Source organism: Hyperolius riggenbachi, chromosome 1 (assembly GCF_040937935.1).
Source record: "Hyperolius riggenbachi isolate aHypRig1 chromosome 1, aHypRig1.pri, whole genome shotgun sequence".
Lineage (NCBI taxonomy): Eukaryota > Metazoa > Chordata > Amphibia > Anura > Hyperoliidae > Hyperolius > Hyperolius riggenbachi.
In genome coordinates, this window is record NC_090646.1 from 95,601,865 (window position 1) to 95,624,622 (window position 22,758).

Genomic DNA, 22,758 nt, shown 5'->3' on the forward strand with positions numbered 1-22,758 from the left:
GGTTTTAAGGTAGGGTGCCAGGAAGTGGGGGGTTAGGGTTAGGCTTTAGGAAGGGGGGCTATAGGGTTAGGAAACAGGAAGAGGGGTTTTAGAGTTAGGCACTAGGAAGGGGGTTTTAAGGTTAGGCATTGGAGGGGGGAGGGTCCTGTGTGAGAATAGGGTTAGGTTTAGTTGTAGTAATATATCGGTAACATTTACCAATGTTCTATTATTGTCATTACCGCTGTTAATATTTTTTCATTTGTTTTCATTTGGCGCCTAATTCACAACGGTATTTATCATTTATACTTATGTTGGCTTCACCCGGCGTCCATTTTTTCTCACGTTTCTATTTTTATGCATGTCTACATTGTGCATATGTACCGTAGTTTATCTAGGACTAACATTGATCTTTTAATGATGAAGAGGTAAGGAAGAATGATTTTATTTTTTGTTGTATTTATAGTTTATGAGGAGCCGGAGGATCCAAGCAACAGGTCATTTTTCTCTGAGATCATCTCTTCAGTTTCCGATGTCAAATTCAGTCACAGTGGTCGTTACATGCTCACCCGCGATTACCTCACAGTGAAAGTCTGGGACCTGAACATGGAGACTAAGCCCATTGAGATTTACCAGGTACAGGGATTTGCCAAGTCTGATAAAGCAATGGTAGTTATAAGTCTAACACCTGGGGGTATATTCACTAAACAACATTAAAATTCATGAGCGCAGATAAGGCACGTACATTTTAAAGTGTACCTGGTGCCCAGTTTGGGTGCTTACCTCAGTAGAGGCAAGTGTCTGGATCCTCTTCCCCTGTCCCCCTCGCTGGGACCCCCTGAAGCTCGTTGACAAGTCCATGTCGAAAGAGCATGGCCAGACTGTGCAGGGGTAGACGACACGTGGTTGCACAGTGCACAGAGCTGAATGGGTTTTGGCTTTTCCCGCCAAGCCCTAGTGGTGGCTCCGTGTTACTGCACAGGAACCAGCCGTCCTGTTCTGCGCAGCGCAGCCGTGCTCGTTCATGTACAGGAGAGTGGCCATAAGCTCGGAGTGGCACGGTGGAGGGGGAAGCACCGTGCGAAAAAATATTCCTAATTACAAAAATTTTAGCAATTAGAGAAATATAATCACGAAAATGATCGTAATTGCAAAAAATTAGTGTATGGTTGTAATTACGTAAAAGAATTACAGCCGGCACCATCAAATGCTCTTTTTATTAAAGACCATCATGAATAGTACATTTGTACAGAATGCGACGTTTCGGAGCGATGGACCTGCTCCTTTTTCAAGCCATGACAGTCTCAATGTGCTTTTTTTCACAAAACACTTTATATAGTATATTATATTTTCAAATCTACCAATCACAGGCCACAATACATGTAAGGCCAATCCCTATCCGCTATGGCAAGAGCGGACCTAATGGGAAACTTATCTAAACATAAATGATCCAATGAACATGAGTGTCTCACCAATGTGCTGCGTCCCTCCCGTCCACCGCACTGACAGTCCAGCCCCAACCCGACGTAAGAGGCGATGACACCACCCATCGGCACAGCTGACCTGATAGGGAACATCAGACAGACGGAGTGGTGCTGTAATGTCAGCGACGTTACCAGGGAGACGGAATGGAAGCGGGCATTTGATGGTGCCAGCTGTAAATCAGTGGCTGGATAGTGTAATGGTTAAGGGCTCTGCCTCTGACACAGGAGACCTGGGTTCGAATCTCGGCTCTGCCTGTTCAGTAAGCCAGCACCTATTCAGTAAGGAGTTTCTTGGCAAGTCTCCTTAACACTGCTACTGCCTACTGAGTGCACTCTAGTGGCTGCCTCGCAAGAGCTTTGAGTCCGACAGGAGAAAGGCGCTATACAAATACTGCCATAATTCTTTTCCTGGATTTGCTCAAGTGGTGACTGAGCTTGCCGTGGCACATCTCCTGACAAGTTTATAGGGTTGTGCATTTCTTCACTTTGCTGGATGTAATTATGTGAAATTTTTCTTAATGTTTTGTGATAACGATTTTTCCATTACAAAAATAATATATAATTATAATTTTGAAAATTAAGCAAAATTTAAAGGGACTCAGAGCAGTGCAGAAACTATGGAAAGATGCATATAATTTTAAAGCTCTTTCTCCTCTTTCCAATGATATATAAACCGCCGCCCTGTGCCTTTTAGTTTTCGCTATTTTCGCGATTGAAATTGCCGCGACCGTGATTTCAATCGCGAAAATAGAGAAAACTAAAAGGCGTAAAGCGACGATTTAGGTGTCGCCAGAAAGAGGAGAAAGAGAGCTTTAAAATGATATCCATCTTTCCATAGTTACTTGTATTACACAGGGCGACTTTTTCCTAAAGACAGCAGCTCCATTATGCTGAATGGAGCTGCTGACACTGGGGAAAGTGTCGTCCTGTGTAATACAAGTAACTATGGCTTGATGGATATCATTTTAGAGCTCTCTTTCTCCTCTTTCTGGCGACACCTAAATCGTCGCCCTACGCCTTTTAGTTTTCTCTATTTTCGCGATTGAAATCACGGTCACTGCAATTTCAATCGCGAAAATAGCGAAAACTAAAAGGCGCAGGGCGGCGGTTTATATATCATTGGAAAGAGGAGAAAGAGAGCTTTAAAATGATATGCATCTTTCCATAGTTTCTGCACTGCTCGGAGTCCCTTTAATGAAATCGTAATTAGCCCAGTAGGATCATCACTCACTTCTACATCTGTCAAGTGCCTGGGCAAAGTACGTCATATTTCGTTTCGTGACATCTTGTATTTTTTATATTTTGCCTGAAATTATTTATTAGTACAGAATATTCCATACTTTTCTAACATTACTCTATGCTGTTAATTAACTAGAATACTTATTTCAGTTCATATATGTATACTTTTAGTATCAGATGTTACTATAGTGGATTGACTATCACAAGTTCCAGTCCCTCCTGAGCCACCCTCTGGGTGTAACACATGCTGAGATGATCTTTGGCTCTAATGACAGGACAGGGAGTCTCACAGTATGTAGTACATATCATGAGAAGTCATAGTGCTGAAGTTATTCTGAATGCTATATTCCCTTCCACAGGTTCACGATTATCTCAGAAGTAAATTATGTTCCCTGTATGAAAACGACTGCATTTTTGACAAATTTGAATGTGCCTGGAATGGGTCAGACAGGTAAGGACTCCAAGCATGTTTTATCCTCCTTGTGTCTACCAAACACCACTTGCCTATTCCCCCCTCATCTATGAATAATCACACATTAATGTGATCTCTCAGCTGTATCAGCTGGCTGCCTTGACAGAGCAGCTAATTTGTAAACACAGGGTGTTAACCCTATGTCTGCTTCCATGAAAGCAGGAAGTAGACACACTGCAGATTTATTGCAGGATTTGAAACGGATGTAGCAAGGAAATGTTTTTCTTTAAAGGTTATTATGCTGTTGCTTATCTTGTAAAGCAGAGAGGAAGTTCTGAGTTCAGGTCCGCTTTAAAGGGAACTGTAAACATACTTAAGATGACTCTGAATACATGTCTTGTAATGTGATGAGCTAGATATGTGTATGTACATTTGCACATAGAACTGGGCCATGGGTGGTCCATTGTTTTCTTACTGTAAGCGCTAATAATTCAGGGCTATACATTATCTTTTTCTCTGGGGTAGGGGAAATCAGACTGCAGTGTAAAGCTGGCCATAAGCTTTACAATCTGATTGTACAATCTTAACAACATCTTAAGGTGCCCACTAATGATACAATCTCGATTGAACAATCTTACTACTTCCATGTAATATAAGGGGCATAGGGTCCGTTCAGACGGTCATCTGAACTGGCCGCTTGGTTTCTCCTCCAAGGTTGTCTCAGACAATGGGAAAAATTGGGATCAAAATGTGATGTTTGCGCAAACAACGGTAAACGATGGTACTTGTGCTGCCCATTCATTTGAATGGGCAGAGCTTAAAATACTAGCGCCATGGTCTTCAAGCGTCCGTGTGAACCGGTTCTAAGTATCGCATCAAAATATATTCGCTCAGTGTACCTTTTTACTATTTTTAAAGTGCCCATTAATGATACAATTTTGATCGTACAATCTTAACATTCTATATAACATGAACGACTGAGGCGCTACTCCTGCTACTGCTGTAATTCTGTTTGTCCCCACGTTTATTGCCTGATGATGCGGGCGTGGCCTGCGAAACGCGTTGCACTTTTGGGGTACTATATAATAAAAGTGATTACTATTATACAGACAGTCTTTCGTGTCTGCTTTATGGAGGTAAGTCCACCGCTTCCTCCAAGCAAATTTTAAAGGTTTTATCCACTTTTACCCTGCTGGCGCCTCTGTTCCCCGTTTGCTATTCTATATAACATGAGGGACTACCTAAAGTATATTCACATTATTTACCTCTCGACTACATACATTTTGTAAGGTTTAAAGAGACTCTGTAACGTCAAAAAGATCCCCTGGGGGGTACTCACCTCGGGTGGGGGAAGCCTCGGGATCCTAATGAGGCTTCCCACGCCGTCCTCCGTCCCACGGGGGTCTCGCTGCAGCCCTCCGAACAGCCGGCGACAGACCCGACTGTAATTTCAATATTTACCTTTGCAGGCTCCAGCGGGGGCGCTGTGGCTGCTTTCGGCACGGAAATAGATGGAAATACCCGATCTCAGTCAGGTCCGCTGTACTGCGCACGTGCCGGAAACTTGCGCCTGCGCAGTAGAGCAGACCCGACGATGATCGGGTATTTCCGCCTACTTCGGAGCCGACAGCCACCAGAGCAACTGCGCAGGAGCCGGGAAGGTAAATATTTATGTCGCCGCTGTACGGAGGGCTGCAGCGAGACCCCCGAGGGACGGAGGACGGCGTGGGAAGCCTCATTAGGATCCTGAGGCTTCCCCCACCGAGGTGAGTACCCCCCAGGGGACATTTTGATGTTACAGTTCCTCTTTAACAATCAAGTTGTATCATTAATGGGCACCTATAGATTTGGTTAGAGCTGTTCACACCTAGGGCGTTCGTTTCTTTTTTTAAGTGCTGGCAATTTTCTAAATCGCCCTGAAAGTGAAAGTGCTTGAGCAATGATTCCCTATGAGAGAGTTCACATCTGAGCGGTTCATTTCCGATCCGCTCAGCAAAGCACTGCCTGTACCATTTTCTGAGCGTTTTTGCTCAATGGAAGGTATAGGGAAATCGAAAAGCTCTTGAAAAAGGGCTTTGTATAGAGATTTCCCCAGCGCTTTCATGAATAAATACATTATATTTATTCATTTCCGGGTGAAAGATGTTTACTAATGACTGAAGTCAGGAAGTGAAAAAATGAATTGCTCTGCAAAAGCGCTTCGAAAAGCACTTTTCTAAGCGCAAAACGCAGGAAAAAGCGGAGAAAAAAACTCTTTATTAAATGGCTTAGCACTAGTGATAGCGCTGGCGATTTATGATGTGAACAAAGCCTAAGATTGTACAATCTAGATTGTTTCATTAGTGGGCACCTTAAGTGATGCTGTATATTCTCGTGTATAAGCCGAGGTACCCACTTTTCCCTCAGGAACCAGGAAAAAGTGATTGCGTCACATATAAGCCCCCTCCCCAGTATAGCCCTCTCCACAGTAGCCAGATGTGCCCCAGTACAAGTCATTCCTTCTCTCCAGATGTGCCCCAAGGATTATACAGCTGTGTCTCAAGACGCCACTAGATGGTGTCATAGATATGAGACACAGCGCCACACAGGAAGAATCCCTGATCATTGCACTGCTGACACATTGCTTGCATGCTCTGCTCCACAAGCCAGGGGACACAGGTAGTCTTCAGCAGCGCACTCTACACAAAATGTTGCAGGGGATGAGGGCACAGACACAAGAGGGTGCAAGCTGGTAAGAGCAGGATCACTTACTGGTGCAAGATCCTCACGCTTCTCTGCCAGTGCTCCACCATCTGTTCCGCTCCACTGACTCGCATATAAGCCGAGGGGGTAACTTTTCAGCACATCTTTTGTGTTGAAAAATTAGGCTTATATGCGAGTATATAAGGTATGAGGATTTGAGGTAATTTGTATATACTGTATAGCTCAATTAGAGGCTTATAAAAAATCTGGCCGTCCCCTTATGGTATAGAAAAGGGCTTTGGGAGCTTCCATAGGGCCCCTTCCGTTACCCCTTGTATGGACCATGTGAGCAGGTATTTCTCAGGGTGCGGACCCCACACAGTCCGGGCTCCAAATTCTGGCTAAACCAGCCTGCATGGGGTGACAAGGGGTTAGAGAAGTTTGGGTAGAGGGACTCCACACAGTCCGTTTTCTTAAAATGTATACAAAACTTGGAAGTCTGTTTATATACAGTAAGTGCACTAATACAAAATGTAATTTTACAGAGTTTAAAAAGCATTTTTGTTTCTCAAAATCTACAAGGTCTTTTTGAACAATAGATAAAGTTCTCTGAACCCCCCTCACCCCAATCCCCGCATCTAATTTCCAGCTGAATCTGATAGTTCTGGCCGGCAAAAGCAGGCTTCTCAATTAGCAGCTAAATTAAATGTAAAGCATGAGTTTACCCCTTGAACAGCAATCAGATGGTTTTTAGCTTTTAACCGCTTTCCTACCCTGGTAATTTTCACAGTTCAGCTCAGCTGTGATTACTTTGGCAAATAACTTTATCAATAATTATGACAACTAAATAAATAACTATATATTGTTTTTTTCAGGACAAATAAGGCTTTTTGTGGCTAATATATGTTATTAGTAATTACCTTATCTTCTATGCATTTTAAAAGGAAAAAAAGTGAAAATATACACAATTTATCCACTTTCATACATTATAGCTTTAATGTAAACAGTTCTATTGTACATTAAACCCACACATTTTATTTGTCTATCCCTCCTGTTTATTAAAACAGTGCTTTTGTTTTGATAATGTATTAAATGTAACAATTAAGTAATGTATACAATCTACTACTGTCTGCTCCTGGAATGTGTATTTTACACTTGTTTACTAACTAACTCTGCCATTGAATTCCCTGGGAGGAGGAGAGGGGTTTGCTGTCATTATTTTACAACTCTGTAGTGGTGTTATCAGGTCAGATATAAATTAAGTGTAATCTAAGATTTTGTAGGAAGGAGAGTGCAGAGATGTCATATTTTCATGTCATAGGGACAGCAAGTGATTAATGTTATGCTGTTTTTAATGCTTTAGACGAGGGATGTCAAGCACCAGTCCTCAAGGGCCGGGGTCCTCACACATTTTTAATGCAGATCAAATTGATGGGACTGAATCAGGAAAGATGTGGTTTACCAAATAAAACACATTTCTCAGTTCATCCTAAACCCTGGCTTGGACATGTCTCTCAAGGACTGGAGTTCGACACGTTTTTTAGACTATAGATGAAATGTGATGATAACACCACTTTGAGAACTACTTTTTCAGCTCAAACACTTGTCTTCCTTACCTCTTTAGTGTCATCATGACTGGTGCATACAACAACTTCTTCAGAATGTTTGACCGGAACACAAAGCGCGACGTCACCTTGGAGGCCTCCCGAGAGAGCAGCAAGCCTCGAGCCGTCCTTAAACCCCGTAGAGTATGCGTTGGCGGCAAGAGAAGAAAAGATGACATCAGCGTGGACAGTTTGGACTTCACTAAGAAGATCTTACACACGGCATGGCACCCCACCGAGAACATCATTGCCATAGCAGCGACAAACAATCTGTATATATTTCAGGATAAAGTGAACTCAGATATGCACTAGAATTACCAATTTCCCATAATCCCTTAGCCAGCCTTTCCAGTTGGCTTATTCTGATCACCTCTCTAGGAAAGTCTTCTTGATGGTGATTTTTTTTCTAGGTCTTATTGTATTGAGCAGGTAACAGAGGGGGTCATCTTCTGGTTTGTTACTCGTGGAAGGTTTTTATTTCTTTTCTTTTGTCTCTGCAGCCTATAAATTGTGCAGCAAAAACTCAGCTGACAAGATTGCTTTCAGAATGCTGTGTTTATGTAATTGCCAAAGAGATTTAGGCAGTGGTAAGGCGAAGATTGTGCAGGCTCTGTAATAAACCATGTTAGCCCTGAGGCATGCTGGGAGATTTATGCTATACAGGGCATGACTATGCCAGATGCAAGGATAAAGTATGTGACATTCACAAGAGCTTACAGGGCTCCTATTAGTACCATCACGCAGTCTAGGAGCTCACCTCTTGTGGGATTATTCGATGAATTATTGTGCCATAGATTGTTTTTATTATTATTTTTATAAGGAGATTATTTTGGTCATTTTGAATTATTTCAAGTAATACTTAATTACACAAAGGGTGCACCATGATGATGGAACGCATGCTTAGCTAGCTAAAAGAAAACGTCAGAAACCTTTTTATCTTTGCGCAAAGAGGACATTTTTTCAGAACACTTTTTTTTAGCAATCAGTTCTTTAGTTTATTACTTCTTGTTTAGTTCAATGAGACCAGAAGTATGAAATTGTCATGGATAATATCAACTGTTTTCTAAAAGTTTAAATATATATTTACAGAACTGGATCATCAACAAGGGCAGATGCCTAGGGCCCAGTAGGTGTCCAGAATTGAGTCAGGTTGTTTCAGCACCACACTGCGATGGATTTCGGCTGTAATATTAATTATTGCAATTGTAATAACATCACCGTAAATCAGGTACCGGCAATAGCCGGACCCCAAATTATGTGGCCAAAGAGTAAAATTAGGTCATCAGTAGGGGACAGGGAATACATTTGTTATGTTCCCAGAGATTATCTAGCGAAGGGAGAACTATCTTTCGGCTTCTCCCTGAGTTTAAGTTACAACGTAGCCGGAACATACGTACGTGGCCAGAGGCATGACTGCCCCCTCAATTGATTACATGTCGTACTGACTCCTCACCTTACCAAAAATGTCAGGTTGCAGCCATGGGCAGCCTAAACTGGTTACAGTGACTAGGGTGATGCAAGTGGTTTTGGCACTGAGCACCAAAACTAGGCGCCCCCATAGCAGTAATGTTATACTGCGCGGGGCAGGTAAGGGTAATTCGGGGCATCTCCCTCCCCAGTTGCGACAACTCAGAGGAGGAATAGTATTTAACGACGCCAGGGATTTCAGCGGCAACAGAGGCGAGCTGTCATTCGGCTTATCTTTCGCCCAACTCACCGGCGGCGTACCAATACGTTCACCTTAAACCGTCTCTGTGTAGTAATTGGGCACCTGCAAAACGAATACTTTTTAAAAGTGGCCAACTTTCCAAACACCACACAATTCCATTAAAACAGGTACATTTTTCTAATTTAGCCAATCTTAATTTATCATAATTTAATGCAAAAAAAAAGTTAATATTATGAAATACATTGAATTAGAAAATTGGCCATATTTGGCCACTTGTATACAGATCAGCTGTGTGGGAGAAGGAGGGAGTGTCTTTCTGGCGTTGGGTCCTGTTTACACTATGACTGGACAACAGACTCAGAGTTTTTGTTTGGGCCAGTTTGCATACATCTGTTCCATTTTGCCTGCTGCGTTCAGCTGCCTGCAGTTTCCTGACAGCAGCTTGAGTTAACATTTATTTCATGAATTTATTTGATTTGATTTGCAGTGGGCGCTGCAGTGGAAGACATGAGACTGGGGGTAAAAGGCAATGCAACGCTGTTTCAGTATACACTGCATGTAGAGCAGTATGTGGTGGCCTATATAGAATTGAACTACTACTCCACTCCCTCTGATAAAGGGGTCCATCCTTCAGGTCAGGTGATTTTGTGGCTATAGTTGTTATGGGTATGAAGATGATGATATCAACACTTGTTTTATGACCCTTGTGAGATGGGCTCCCAGGCTATGAGGGTCACAAGGGGTTATGGCGAGGAAAAGGGTGTGACCATTGGGGGGGGGGCATCAAATTTTTGCTGGGAGGATCCATGATTTATAGTTATGACACTGGTGGGAGCAATATATTCAAGGCTGTTTTTTTAGTTTGGTTCCTTTTAAAAAAAAAAACACAGAACATCTTTTAGATATGATTTATCAGTGAATGAGGTCATACCACAAGAGAGCGGAGCTCCTGTCTCTGTTTCCTGTTAGGTCTGCTGGGATGTCATGCAGTTTCCTAGGCCTGTATGTCAGTGGTATGATGCTGCCGTGCTGGCTCTGTAGGACTGATGACATTATTACATTCACACAACGTAACATGCTCAATATGCTTACACCATGGCACACTGTACAGCACAAGCAGCCCTATGGATATGCATCTCAGTGCTGCGGTGTCAGTATTTCCAGTGGCGTCACTAGGGTTGGTGCCACCCACTGAAGAAAATCTTGGTGTCGCCCCCTCTTACCCTATGAACCTCCAACCAGGTAGTAACGTCACTTATTAAAGGGGATGTTCAAATGATCACCATGTGACATCTGAACTCTGTTATCAGCTCAACTTGGAGCAGCCAGAAGGGAGAAGAGCAGGAGGAAGAAGTACATCAGGCAGTAGCCTTGTCTATATTTACATAGTCTACTCCACTCTCCTTCAGCCTGGAGCTTGGTGTCACCCCCTCTGCAGGTGGCACCTACTACACCCCCCTAGTGAGGCCTCTGAGTATTTCATATACAGTCTCTTCATCTCTTTGCGGGGGTGTGGTGGCTCAGCTAGACTGTACAAACTATATTAATGGACAGTCAGTAAGTTAAAATATGAGATTGGTTTCTTCCATGGCTAGAATCCCGATTCCTTGTTTCCTTTTAGTAGATTACATAATTAGCCCGTAAGTTATCAAATTACCCATAACATTTATCAAACTAAGCTTTCAGTAGCAAATTGGCATGTGGTTCTGGAAGATATTTGTGGCCTCACAGAAAGGGTCTCTGGTGTTCTGGTGCCTATAAGAGACATGTACAATCTGCACAGGCACACAGCATAGCCTGTCACACAGGGAGATATACCAAGGGCTATGTGTAAGTGCACAGACACAGGGTGTTGCTTAGAGCATTGTCTACAGAAGGGCCTGTGTCTGCATTGTTCACAGCTCTGAGTTTATTTGGGCGCTTTGAGAGCTGCTGGGGAAACTTAAAGAGTACCTGGGGGGGGGGGGGGGGAAGAAAAAATATACATACCTGGGGCTTCCTTCAGCCCCCTCCAGGTTGATCACTCTTTCGCCTTCCTTCTCCGCCTCTTAGATAATCTAGAATTCGCCCCAGAAAGTTCTCCTGTAGACGCAGGTGCAGTCCGCCTGTACACCCTCCCCATCTCGCTCTCGTGACCGGGAATGTTCTGTGTCTCTTTAGTAGTACTGCACAGGCGGAGAACGCTCCTGCCCACGGTATGCTGCCAGGCCGCGCATGTGCAGTATGTCCCAGGCCAGAGGACTTTTGGGGGCAAATTGCAGAGGATCCAGAAGGTGGAAGAGGAGGGCGAGGGTTCGATCAGCCTGGAGGGGGGTGGAGCAAGTATGTATATTTTTTTCTCTGCCCCGTCTCAAGTTTTCTTTAATGATATTGGATATTTTCTTCAGGGCTGTGGAGTCGGTACAAAAATCTTCTGACTCCAACTCCAACTCAGTTTATGAAACCACGACTCCGACTCCGGGTAACCAAAATGGCCCCGACTCCTCGACTCCGACTCCTTTGTCTAATATTTAACAGGGCTGTGGATTTTGTACAAAAATCACCTGACTCCGACTCCTCAGTTTATGAAACCACGACTCCGACTCCGGGTGCCCAAAATTGCTCCGACTCCTCAACTTCGACTCCACAGCCCTGATTTTGTTCCATACTGCAGAAAAGTTGCTTTTATGTCCTAAGTTTGCGCTAATGGTGACCCCACACGATACAATCAAATGATCAAATTTTACAGCTTTTTGATAAAATTTGATTGGTTGTGCAGAAAAATTTAAAACTTTCACTTTTATTATTCATTCGAAAAATCTGATCAAATTTAAACTTTTGTTTGTTTAAAAAAAAGATCGGGAGTTGTGGACTTTTCTGATCAATTTGTATGAACATTTAATGGTGTATGGTAGATTGTACATTTCTTGCTTTATAGACCAAAGCAAGGGTTTTCAATCTTTTTTTCATAACTGGGAAAAAAATTGAACATGAGTGTAAAATATATTGATAAGACTTTGTAAATGCTACAATCAATCAAAAAAATGGATTGTAATTCTTGAAATGACATTTGAAAAATGAGTTTCAAGGATCAGGTCAAACGTTGGCAAAACTTCACTCACTAAAGGGTTGGTTATTAGTCAGTAGATGAATGCTAGAGCTAGGAAAGGCAATAGAAGTTAGGGTTAGGGCAAGAGAGTTGAGGAGTGGGGTGAGTAGGATTTGGACATGCCAGTGTTAATATTTGGTGCTTACAGTAAATTTCTGTAACAAAATCACATGGCACAGGCTGACTCAGAACACACACAGCCCTCATCTGACCATGGTCATGAGACCATGAGGACTATAGATCACTGAGGAATCTCTCTTCCAAATTAGGAAGGAAGTGTCTATTTCCTGGCAAATACAGTCTGTTTGATGTAGCGTCAGACAAACTATCTAGCACACATATAGATCGATTCATTAACATATTCTATCAAGAGCTTGTCATGCTTCCCACTTGTGACATACAGATGATAGGATAATATAATGATTTATTTTACATGCAGCTCAACAAATAGTGCAAGCTCTGAGTGTCACCAGTGCTTTTGTAGGTATTGACAGTGATGCTAGTCTGCATAGCCTCATACCTATTTAACTATACACATCCCTTAAAATAAACTCTTACATTACACAACTGATTAGTGCATAACCTTTTCCATGTTCCTTAACCAAAGGCCACAAGCTTGAGTTTCACTTGAAATCATACTCATTACTCCAAGTGGACAGAGTAGCTCCTCACTGTGACGAGAGCCAGAAGAGCAGCACAATATTATATCATGTCATAAATTCTTTTTTAGGCCCTTCAGTAGTGTTGTTTTCAAAAAGTTTTTCCACTGCTGCCTGCCCTGTAGACCTCTACTATCTGTAAAACATGAGCAAATCCTGCTTTCAGCATAAATGAAACGTCAGCATGAAGGGAAATAGTTTCAAGGGGTAACTTAAACCTCTAGGGAAGAGCTGCCAGCTCTACCGATCATGTAGGGAGCCGGTATGCTTTGAATGGTGAGCTCTGGGGTAGAGGAGGCAATATGGAAGACAAGTGTAGCAACAGATCCCAGCACTACCATTCTGATGAAGCAGGTGTCTTTATATCATATATGCACAAACATGTTCATGTACAGATAAGCAGACATACTAGCATAAGTGGCACGTTGGGTGGCTGGGAGAGCCTGACGGTCATTTTGTGATTCTTATGAGGCTTGAACAACTTCAGAAAAATAGTCTTGCTGGGATCTTTTGCTACACTTATCCAGCTTAACCTGTAATGGAACGTAGTGTCAGGTGACCAAAATCAGTTTTCTTATGCTGTGTACAGAGCCACTGCTCGGCTCCTGGCCAATCAGCATGTTCTGTGGAAGGAGAGGACAAGCAGGAGGTGCCACTATTAGGACAACAGTACCATCAGTTAAAACATTTCCAGCATAGCCATATACTCAAAGGCCACAAAAACCATGATATGAAAATTCGAAGGTGTGTAGTTACCTATAGACTATTGACGAGCAATTCGACAGGCCCAGTTTAGCCTGGACACTGCATGCAATTAGACTGGACACTATTCATGCAAACCAAGGGACATCTCTGCAGTGGGAGGAGCCAAAACCCTGTGGACGGTTTTCAAGTAAAGATTTTGGTGTGTTATAAAAACTCAGAGTACTACTGGCTTTGGCATGGTAGACAGTGCCCACTCAGCCACACAAAGTGAGTGAGGAACTTTTTTTGGATCCGTACACAGTCAGTATTTGACATCTAAATCGCTACATAGACTTGAGATGTAACTTCAAAATGCAGAATGGAATTGTGGAGGAGAGAAAGATGTAACTGCCAAACAATCAGGCCCTCTGCCTTTGTAAGTTTAGTCACCCTTTCACTTTACGCTGGTAATGAAATGCACTTAGATTTGTGTATGGAGATGTTGCTTAGCTTGGCTGTATCTGTTATGGTTGAGGGACTTGTAGATAAGCAGTTGCACAATAGCACAAAACACTTCAACACATCCCTGTAGCTAAGCAACGAGGCAGCCTATTAGTGTGGGAGCCGTAGTCAAGCCATGGAAAAAAGTATCTTGTTTTACAAACCTAGATTTATTTCAATGTGTGAAAAAGAACATATAGTGAGCCTCAATCAGACTTTTTATTTGTTTCATAGTCTTGCACAGAGAATGATTAGAGCCTCTGTAAATATTATGTTATTTTTTTTATTATTATTATTCAATAGGGGGGGAAAGGAGAACTCTCCTCAGTTAGGCACAAATATAATTGCATAGTTAAGAGAGTGGGTGGGGCTTACAACCAAGTTTTTATTGCTGATAAGTAACCTGCCAGTTCTTGGGTAAAAAACAACTGACTGAATTAATGTTATCCCTTAGTGTGCCTGGCACTAATTATCACTCCTTGCTCACTCACCTTCCCCTGTAGCAATGGATATGCATGCTGTATACCTTTTTCCATCTCTGTAGCAGTCACTGGCCACAGTGCCCCTCCCCTGAGGAGCGGCAGATCATGCCTGCATGCCCAATAGCCGTCACACTTGTGTATCAGGCACAACTATCCTGCAGATAGGTAAACACAATAAACAATCATGTCTGTTTTCACTGCATTTACCCAGAATCCTCTACAGCAGTAATCATGGAATTTGGGACACTGCGTTCCTGTTGCTTCCCCAGGTTACAAGTAGCCAACCCATCACCAATGTCTGCCCAAACTTTACTTGCTAACTGTGAGCAACAACAAATAGCTGGAAAAATAAAACTGTACAATGTTGAGAAACATTGCTGCAACAAAAAAAAAACAAAAAAAATACATATTTGTGTATCCGCATTATTGTGACATGTACAGCAATAGGCTTTCTGCATGCTTTTTATTAACCAAATGGGAGAAAAGATATTTTTTTCTTAAAGCTGTGGTTCTATTTTGCTCAAAGATAACATTTTATATCTGGTAACTTTTTACTTGTTTCAAGGCTATACTGCATAGTCTACAACAGTATTTTGTTCTGTGAGGTATTGAGTGCTGCTGAGGCACAGTACAAAATGGCTGCTCAGTGGAGGGGTTGGGGAACCATTATTTAAAGGGTCAGTTCACCAAAGCCGGACACTTTTAGTTTCGTGGAGGGAACCATTTACTGTAAATTTACATCTCTCTGAAACTCTGGTGATGTTTAGGCCTATATTTTCTGGAAAGTCTACATCAGTCAGTTTGTGGTGGAGAAATGGTATGTTTTTAGAAAGATGCAGCTACCTACTCTTTTGAACATTTTTTGTTTCTTTAAGAAAACCTGAGGTGAGAAGTGTACGGCAGCTGCCATCTTTATTTTTGTTTACACAATACTATTACCCTGCCTACCATGGTGTTCTTTTTGGCTTCAGCATTGTTTTAGCCACATGCCTACTGCCATGGAGATAGGCTTGAGTCAGGCGCCTCAATGTATTATTAAGCAGAGGGTTGGTCCCATTTTTTGAAGGATAAAAATGGCAGCCTCCATAGACCTCTCACTAAAGGTTCCTGTAAGTCTGTAAAATACAATAGTTTACATTGCTGGAAGGTCGCAGAACTGAACAGACTCAGAATGAGATGTGCTTGACCTGATCTCCCTTGTATCCTGTATGCATTTCCTGCCCCCCCCCCCCCCCCTTTGGGTGGAGTTATCACTGAAACAAACACAATCACGTGTGCTTATAAACATTTTATTTCTGCTGGGGAGTCTTGCTTCATTAAAGAGCCTATTTGGTGTAAAACATTCTATGCATCCTCTTCTCATGAAAAGTTATAATTACTTACTGGGTGTTTTCTCTCCAACTCACCCCCCTAGCCCCGTGTCTGCTGGCTTATGACGTGTAGCCCGACCCCTTGCAAAGAAATGGGGTGTTGCTTCCATGGCACTCTATCTCTGATAGAGAGAGTGCCATGGCAGTTTCCTGCAAAGGGGCTGGGCTGTACACTGGAAGTCAAACGGAGCTTGGGGAATGAGTTGAAGGAAAAAGATTGGCTGATGCCGGGTAAGTGATCTTTCTGGTTGCTTGAGACTCAATGTTGAACATGGGCCTAGCTAATTCAGTTCTATAGTCCACTCTATATACATACCATGAACGCCATAATAAATGTTCAAATACAGTAACTGAAAGTATATTAACCTTGGGGGAGCTGTGGAGCCCAGTCTTTTTAAGCACAACAGAGTCCACAAACAGCCTACAAAAGTTGGCCTTCACCACTGTGAGTACAGCCGGCAGTTTGTGCTGATTGGTTGAGAGACTGCTGGTTAGTTGAATTCCGTTTTAACCAGAACTCTACTGTATAACTTTTTATAAAAAGGGAATACATAATTGATTTATTTTTTACACTTCATAGGCTCTTTAAGACAACCAGAGGCTCCTGTAGCAGAGTTTTGCAGTGGCTAACTTTATTATGGCAGTCAGGAGTTCCTGTTGCAGTTTTCTAGTAGTTATCATTATTACAGCAGTCATGTGCTCCTATAGTGGAGTTTTGCAGTGTCAAGCTCCAGGATGAGAGTCAGGAGTTTCCTTAGCGGAGTTTTATATTGGTCGTGTCTTAGGACACCCGCCTTGTATGTCATTGACTGCAGTACACTTGAGTATTAACAGTTGGATTGAAAGTCATGGGCACAAGGAGTGGTCTAGGGTCGCATACATTTAGAATTACATTTTCAATAGGGATGGCAATGCATAGGAGAACTAACGCAGAAGCATGTGATCAGTTTGATCAGCTGATAAGTTCTGTAAGGTTCTGATTTGCTGTGATGACTTATTGGTTCAACACATGATCATGACCAGAAAACCTCCCAAATCTATCAGCTGATCAAACTGATCACATGCTTCTCCATGAGTTCTCCTGAGCATTGCCATGCCTAATTATCAGCACGGATGAGCTCCGGATGAATTCCGAATAGGTTTCATTTGGAATTCATCCAGATAATTAGTGCAGCTGAACAGGGGTTAACTTACCCAGGCTGCAGTCTTCTTCAATCCGTCCCACTCGTAGTCACGTGACTACCGCGCTTCCTCCTTCTGGATTGAAGAAGGAAGTGTGGTAGTCACGTGACGCGACTTGGAACTCAGCATGGGACACACTGTGGGGCGCATTAAAGGAGACTGCAGCCTGAGTAAGTTAACACCCCGCCCACTCAGCTGCACTAATTATCTGGATGAATTCCGAATGAAACCCATTCGGAATTCATCTGGAGCTCATCTCTGATTATCAGCCCCTTTCCACCTGCCACAAACATTCCAAGACCATCTACTTCTGCTATTAACTTATACATTCAACAATGACAGAAGGTGGTGTGCTGGTAACGGGGACAGCAGAGACAGGACCACGGCCACCAAGAGGTCACATTCAGATTTTCTGAGAGATGTAAGAGTCCAGTAGATGAGCGATCCCCCCCCCCCCCCCCCCCCATTATCCACCAAAAACTGATACACTCGCGTTGGCTGGACTCACCCTGAACGTTCACAAACTCTATGCAGGTTATTTTATTTATTAATTTCAAAATGTGCTTTCTGATCTACACAGAGAACTGTTAACGAATCTACAGAGAGAACTGTCCAAAAAAAAATGTTTACATTGAACTCTCCTGGTGTCCTGTGTGTGACAGACAACTAACTCGGAAATCATTTATTTTAAGAGATTTTCCTTTAAAAAAAAATCTTGTATATTGTTACTTACTCTACTGTCCGCGGATGAATATGCATGTTTTATAATTTGTCTTCGGGGGGGAAAATGGCTGCTGCTTTCAGGCGCAACAAGCAAAACTCTTTTTTATATATCTATTTCTTGTATGTCGAAAAAAAACAAAAACAAAAAGTACATACGAAAGAAAGCGTATGTTCAACTTTTCTTTTCTAAACTTATGCTGTAAATAGATGTGTGAAGCACAAGAGCATGTGCACCGACTCAGCCATACTGCACACAATATACAAATGTGTCAGCTTCTGTCCGAGGAAATGAGGAATGTCTGTTTATACTGTATACTCTCCTTACAATGGACAATATATGTACATATTTACTATAACCGAGGTAAGTTTCTCTTCTGTATAAAAAAAAACACACAAAAAATATGACTCATGTAAATGATTGTTATTCTGACATGGACAAACCAATGACAGAAAAAGGAACAAAAAAATATGACCAGGTTTTACTTGATTACAGTCTCAGAAACAAATGTTATATTTAACTGGTGTGCTGTGGTTTTATTTCATTCATATAGGACTACTGATCACAAGAATGTACGTTTTATACTTTCACAGTCCACTTATGATCACTTGTTTGTTTAGTTTTTCTTCAGTGAGCTGTAAGGCTTTGTTCACATCTAAAATCAAAATTACTGACAGCCACGTTTTGCGATTTTGTGTGCGATTCCCCCCCCCCCCCCCCCTCCCATCACTTACCTGCATGCTGCGATTTTGTGTAAAGCGCTTTTGCAGAGCGATTTCTTTTTTCACTTCTTGACGCAAGTCAGAAAGTGAACTCTTTGACCCGGAAAAGAATAAATACAATGTATTTTTTCTTAAAAGTGCGAATGCAATCGCCGCATACAGCGATTTTTGAGCTTTTCCTATACCTTCCATTGTAGCAAAATCGCCCCAAAAATGGTACAGGCAGTGCTTTGGTCAGCAGAAAGCCAACGCAACACGTTGATATGAACTGTCCCATAAGGAATCCTTGCACAAGTGCTTTCAATTTGCCATTTTGAAAATCGCCCGCACTGAATAACAGTGAAAACGCCCTAGGTGTGAACAAATCCTAAATGTGTTAAGGTGGTCATACATCAGGTGACTTGGCGGGAAATTGTCCATCCGATTTGTTTATAATCCGATCGGATGAAAATAGGTACCACCAAGAGCATGCCTGATCGATGCTCAATTTTGGCCCAATCGCACATTCTGCAAGATGTGGGGCCAATATGCTTGATTGGGTGTGTGGCGGTAACATTGGGCGCCGCCCTGGCTCTATCTCCCTAGTGTAAAATCTGCCCCGTGCAGTATGTTTTACCTGTCGATGTCCGCTTCTGGCTCTGTCCTTCGTCCACATACACGCACCCAAGTTACACTGGCAACCAGGTGGGGCGCCTTGATGTGGATGGAGCTCGGAGCCAGCGGCAGACAGGTAAAGCATACTGCACAGGACACCGGAAGGCACATTTTACAGTAGGGGGGACAGCGCCGGGGTTGGGGAGAGATTTTGGATTACCGAGAGATTTCATACTAAAATCGATCGGGAATCGGCCTGTGGTGTATGGGCAGGCAACAGATCTCTTTCTGATCTGATTGGATCAGAGTATGTAGAAGCTTTCCAGAGGCGCCAATAGAATAAAAGTCACTTAAACGAGCTTAAAACCGATGGGGCAGTGGTGGGCCTATCCCATCCATGCAGACAAAGCAAACAAAGGAAGGACTGTGGCATCAACAGTCAAACAACAATTTTATTTATACTCCACAGTAAAAATAGGCAACGCGTTTCACGGGCTCAATCCCGCTTCATCAGGCCAATCAAAAAGGAGCATACAGCTTAACAGCATCAAAACCACACTGAGCGCCTCTGACAGAGGCGCTCAGTGTGGTTTTGATGCTGTTAAGCTGATTGAGTGGGATTGAGCCCGTGAAACGCGTTGCCTATTTTTACTGTGGAGTATAAATAAAATTGTTGTTTGACTGTTGATGCCACAGTCCTTCCTTTGTTTGCTTTGTCTGCATGGATGGGATAGGCCCACCACTGCCCCATCGGTTTTAAGCTCGTTTAAGTGACTTTTATTCTATTGGCGCCTCTGGAAAGCTTCTACATATTGCTAAGTCCACCCTTGGTGGAGGGTTGTACCCATCTTCCCATCTACAGAGAGCGACTTTTAATCCTGAGTGGGGTCAGGTTAACTTCCCACCTGCCTTCACAGTGGTTGCCTAATGGCAACCCTGGTTTGTGAGTATTAAATTGTTATATTACTCATTATTAATTATCATCTATACAATATCACACTATTGGGCTCTTGGTGTCCCCCCTCCCTTGATTGGATCAGAGAGAGATCTGTCTCTTGGTCGATCTGCCCATACATTGTCTGATGTATGAGCACCTTTAGGCTGGGGTCACACTGCAGCGGATGCACAACAGTGTTGTCCATGCAACATACGCTGGTGTCCTTGCAGTGTTTGCTTGCCTCATTCACATATGCATCATTGTGGTTCCAGTCCACTTGCCACCGGCACATTCGGTTCCACCACCACAGCCCCTCGGGTCCACTTCAGAGGGCAAGTGCTGCTATACAAGCCCAAGCCCCGGCAGAAGCATTATGTGGCTCCCTCATTGGATTGCAAAAGACCAATGGGACTCGTACCTCATTTGAGAGGATTCCCATTGGTCTGTTCAATGCATTGGGGAGCCCAATGCTTCTGCTGGGGCTCTGATCTGTGTACAGCACCAACGCGTGGACCTGAGCAGTGGTAGTAGACCCGAGGTGACAGAATCATGTGACTACCAGTCTAGTCCTCATAGGCTTCCATTGAGTCTGCTGCTCTGATGACCAGTATCAGCAATTATGTCCCGAAGAGCCTTCAGTTCCACTCATCGCAAACGAAAGAACGGATCCATTTCATATGATGTGAATGGATCACATTGCCTTGCATAGGATCTGTTTGCATGTCTGTTGATCCATTCCAATGAGTGGGACATTTTTTTTATAGCAGTATGAACCCAGCCTTAAAGTGTACCTGAGATGAAAGACATCTCAGCTACTATACTTACCTGGGGCTTCCTTAAGCCCCCTTGAGACTGCTCAGTCCCTCATCATCTCCCCAGGTGGCTCCTGTCCTTTTCAGCCCGAAAACCTGGTCGAGTTCAGAATCAGATTTATTTTGCCAAGTGCAGCAATTGCCACACTCAGAATTGTTTGTAATACACATCGGCATAGAGCATAGTACAAAGCGGCATTTGAAACATAGTAGTGCAAAGCATGCAATGATGAACAGACAAACACATTAAAAAAAGGTAGTGCAAAAAATGTGCAGACAAAGGAATTTAATGTGTGCAAAACTACATGCGGTAACCACAGAATAAGTACATATTTATTTAGGCCTATGTCACAGATGTGCTATTTAGTTTTTCTGTGTGTGTGACTTGAGTTCAGAAGGCACTCTGCTTGGGGGAAAAAGGAGTTCCTGTGCCTGGAGGTTTTGGTGGAAATAGCCCTGTAACGATGGTCTGAGCGCATGCGGATGAAGAAGCTGCTGCCGGGATGGTGCAGGTCATTCGTGATCCTGTATGCCCTTGTTCTCAGTCTGGATGCGTGGAGGAGGTCCAGAGGTGGCAGGGGTGAACCAATGATTCTTTCCGCTGCATTGATTACTCTTTGCAGTCTGTACCTGTCGCTCGTGGTGGCGCCACCATACCACACGATGATAGATGAGCACAGGATTGACTCGATGGTGGCGGTGTAGAAGCTAGACAGCAGCTCCTGCGGCATACCAAACTTCCTGAGTTGTCTTAGGAAGAACAGCCGTTGTTGCGCCTACTTTTGGCATTTAGTGGAGTTGCGCTTCGTCTTGCATGCGTGGCCAGGTGCCTTCCCCCATTGCTCTCCCACAGCTGGTGTTCCCAAGGACGGGAGCGTACTGGGCCGTGCAATGAAGCGTGACTTGGCCAGGCTTTCGGGACATATTGTGGGAGATGGCGAGAGGCAGAACCGACTCAAGGGGGCTTAAGGTAAGTATATAGAACCTGAGATGGCTTTCATCTCAGGTTCACTGTAAAATGGAGATTCTAATAAGGGTATTTCCAAGCAAACTGTTTCGGTTAAACTCCAGTCATATGAGTGGGAATAGGCCTGTGCCAGCCTCCAGACCAAGCACTCCAAGTGTCCAAACAAACAAACAAAAAGAGGCAGCTCACAAAGCACTATATGCATAGAGGAAGGAGGAGGCTGGTACTGCTGTTCACACATTTATTCAGAAATTGTAGTAGGCACTTATAAATCACTTGCGTGATCAAAGGAAGCTACGTGCAATTATGTGGGTGTAGAGATGAGCGTAATGACGTAATTACGATTTCGTGAAATTTTGCGTAATTAGTGTAATTACGATTATGGCCGTAAGTACATAATCGTAATGAAGAAGGATTTCGTGAAATTTCGCGTAAGCGTAATTTTCGCATTACAATGGGTATTTGTTCATGCCATAATTTCGCATTAAACGCTACCGTAATTTCGCGTTAAACCGTAACGCTCCGTATAATATAAAAAAGCCGCAGACTTTAAGGGTTAATAGCAAAGCCCCCTTAAATGCTAAGAGCCTCAAATTTGGAGAATATATTAAGGAGATCAGAAGGAATAAGAGGAAACATTTTTTTTTTCAAAAAGACCTTATAGTTTTTGAGAAAATCGATGTTAAAGTTTCAAAGTAAAAATGTATACATTTAAAAACCCGTCGACTTTAACGGTTAATAGCAAAGCCTTCTTAAAGTTTAGGAACACCAAATTCCTAGGGTATATTAAGGGGATCAGTGGGAATAAGAGGAATATTTTTTTTTCAAAAAGACCTTATAGTTTTTGAGAAAATCGATTTTTAAGTTTCAAGGGCAAAAATGTCTTTTAAATGCGGAAAATGTCAGTTTTTTTTGCACAGGTAACAATAGTGTATTATTTTCATAGATTCCCCCAAGTGGGAAGAGTTTT

The 22,758-nt window shown here is 42.9% G+C and overlaps 1 protein-coding gene across 8 annotated transcripts in view; it reads left to right on the top strand.

Moving 5' to 3' along the window:
* PPP2R2C (protein phosphatase 2 regulatory subunit Bgamma) overlaps positions 1 to 11,033 on the top strand; it is a 183,521-nt gene extending 172,488 nt beyond the window's left edge. For all 8 annotated transcript variants that reach the window (XM_068277208.1, XM_068277188.1, XM_068277180.1 and 5 more), the window contains 3 exons: positions 446 to 615; positions 3,062 to 3,153; positions 7,421 to 11,033. In XM_068277208.1, the coding sequence (XP_068133309.1) occupies positions 446 to 615; positions 3,062 to 3,153; positions 7,421 to 7,712 (554 nt within the window). In that variant the 3' untranslated portion in view covers positions 7,713 to 11,033. The remainder of the gene's footprint in view (positions 1 to 445; positions 616 to 3,061; positions 3,154 to 7,420) is intronic.
* The last annotated feature ends 11,725 nt before the right edge of the window (positions 11,034 to 22,758 follow it).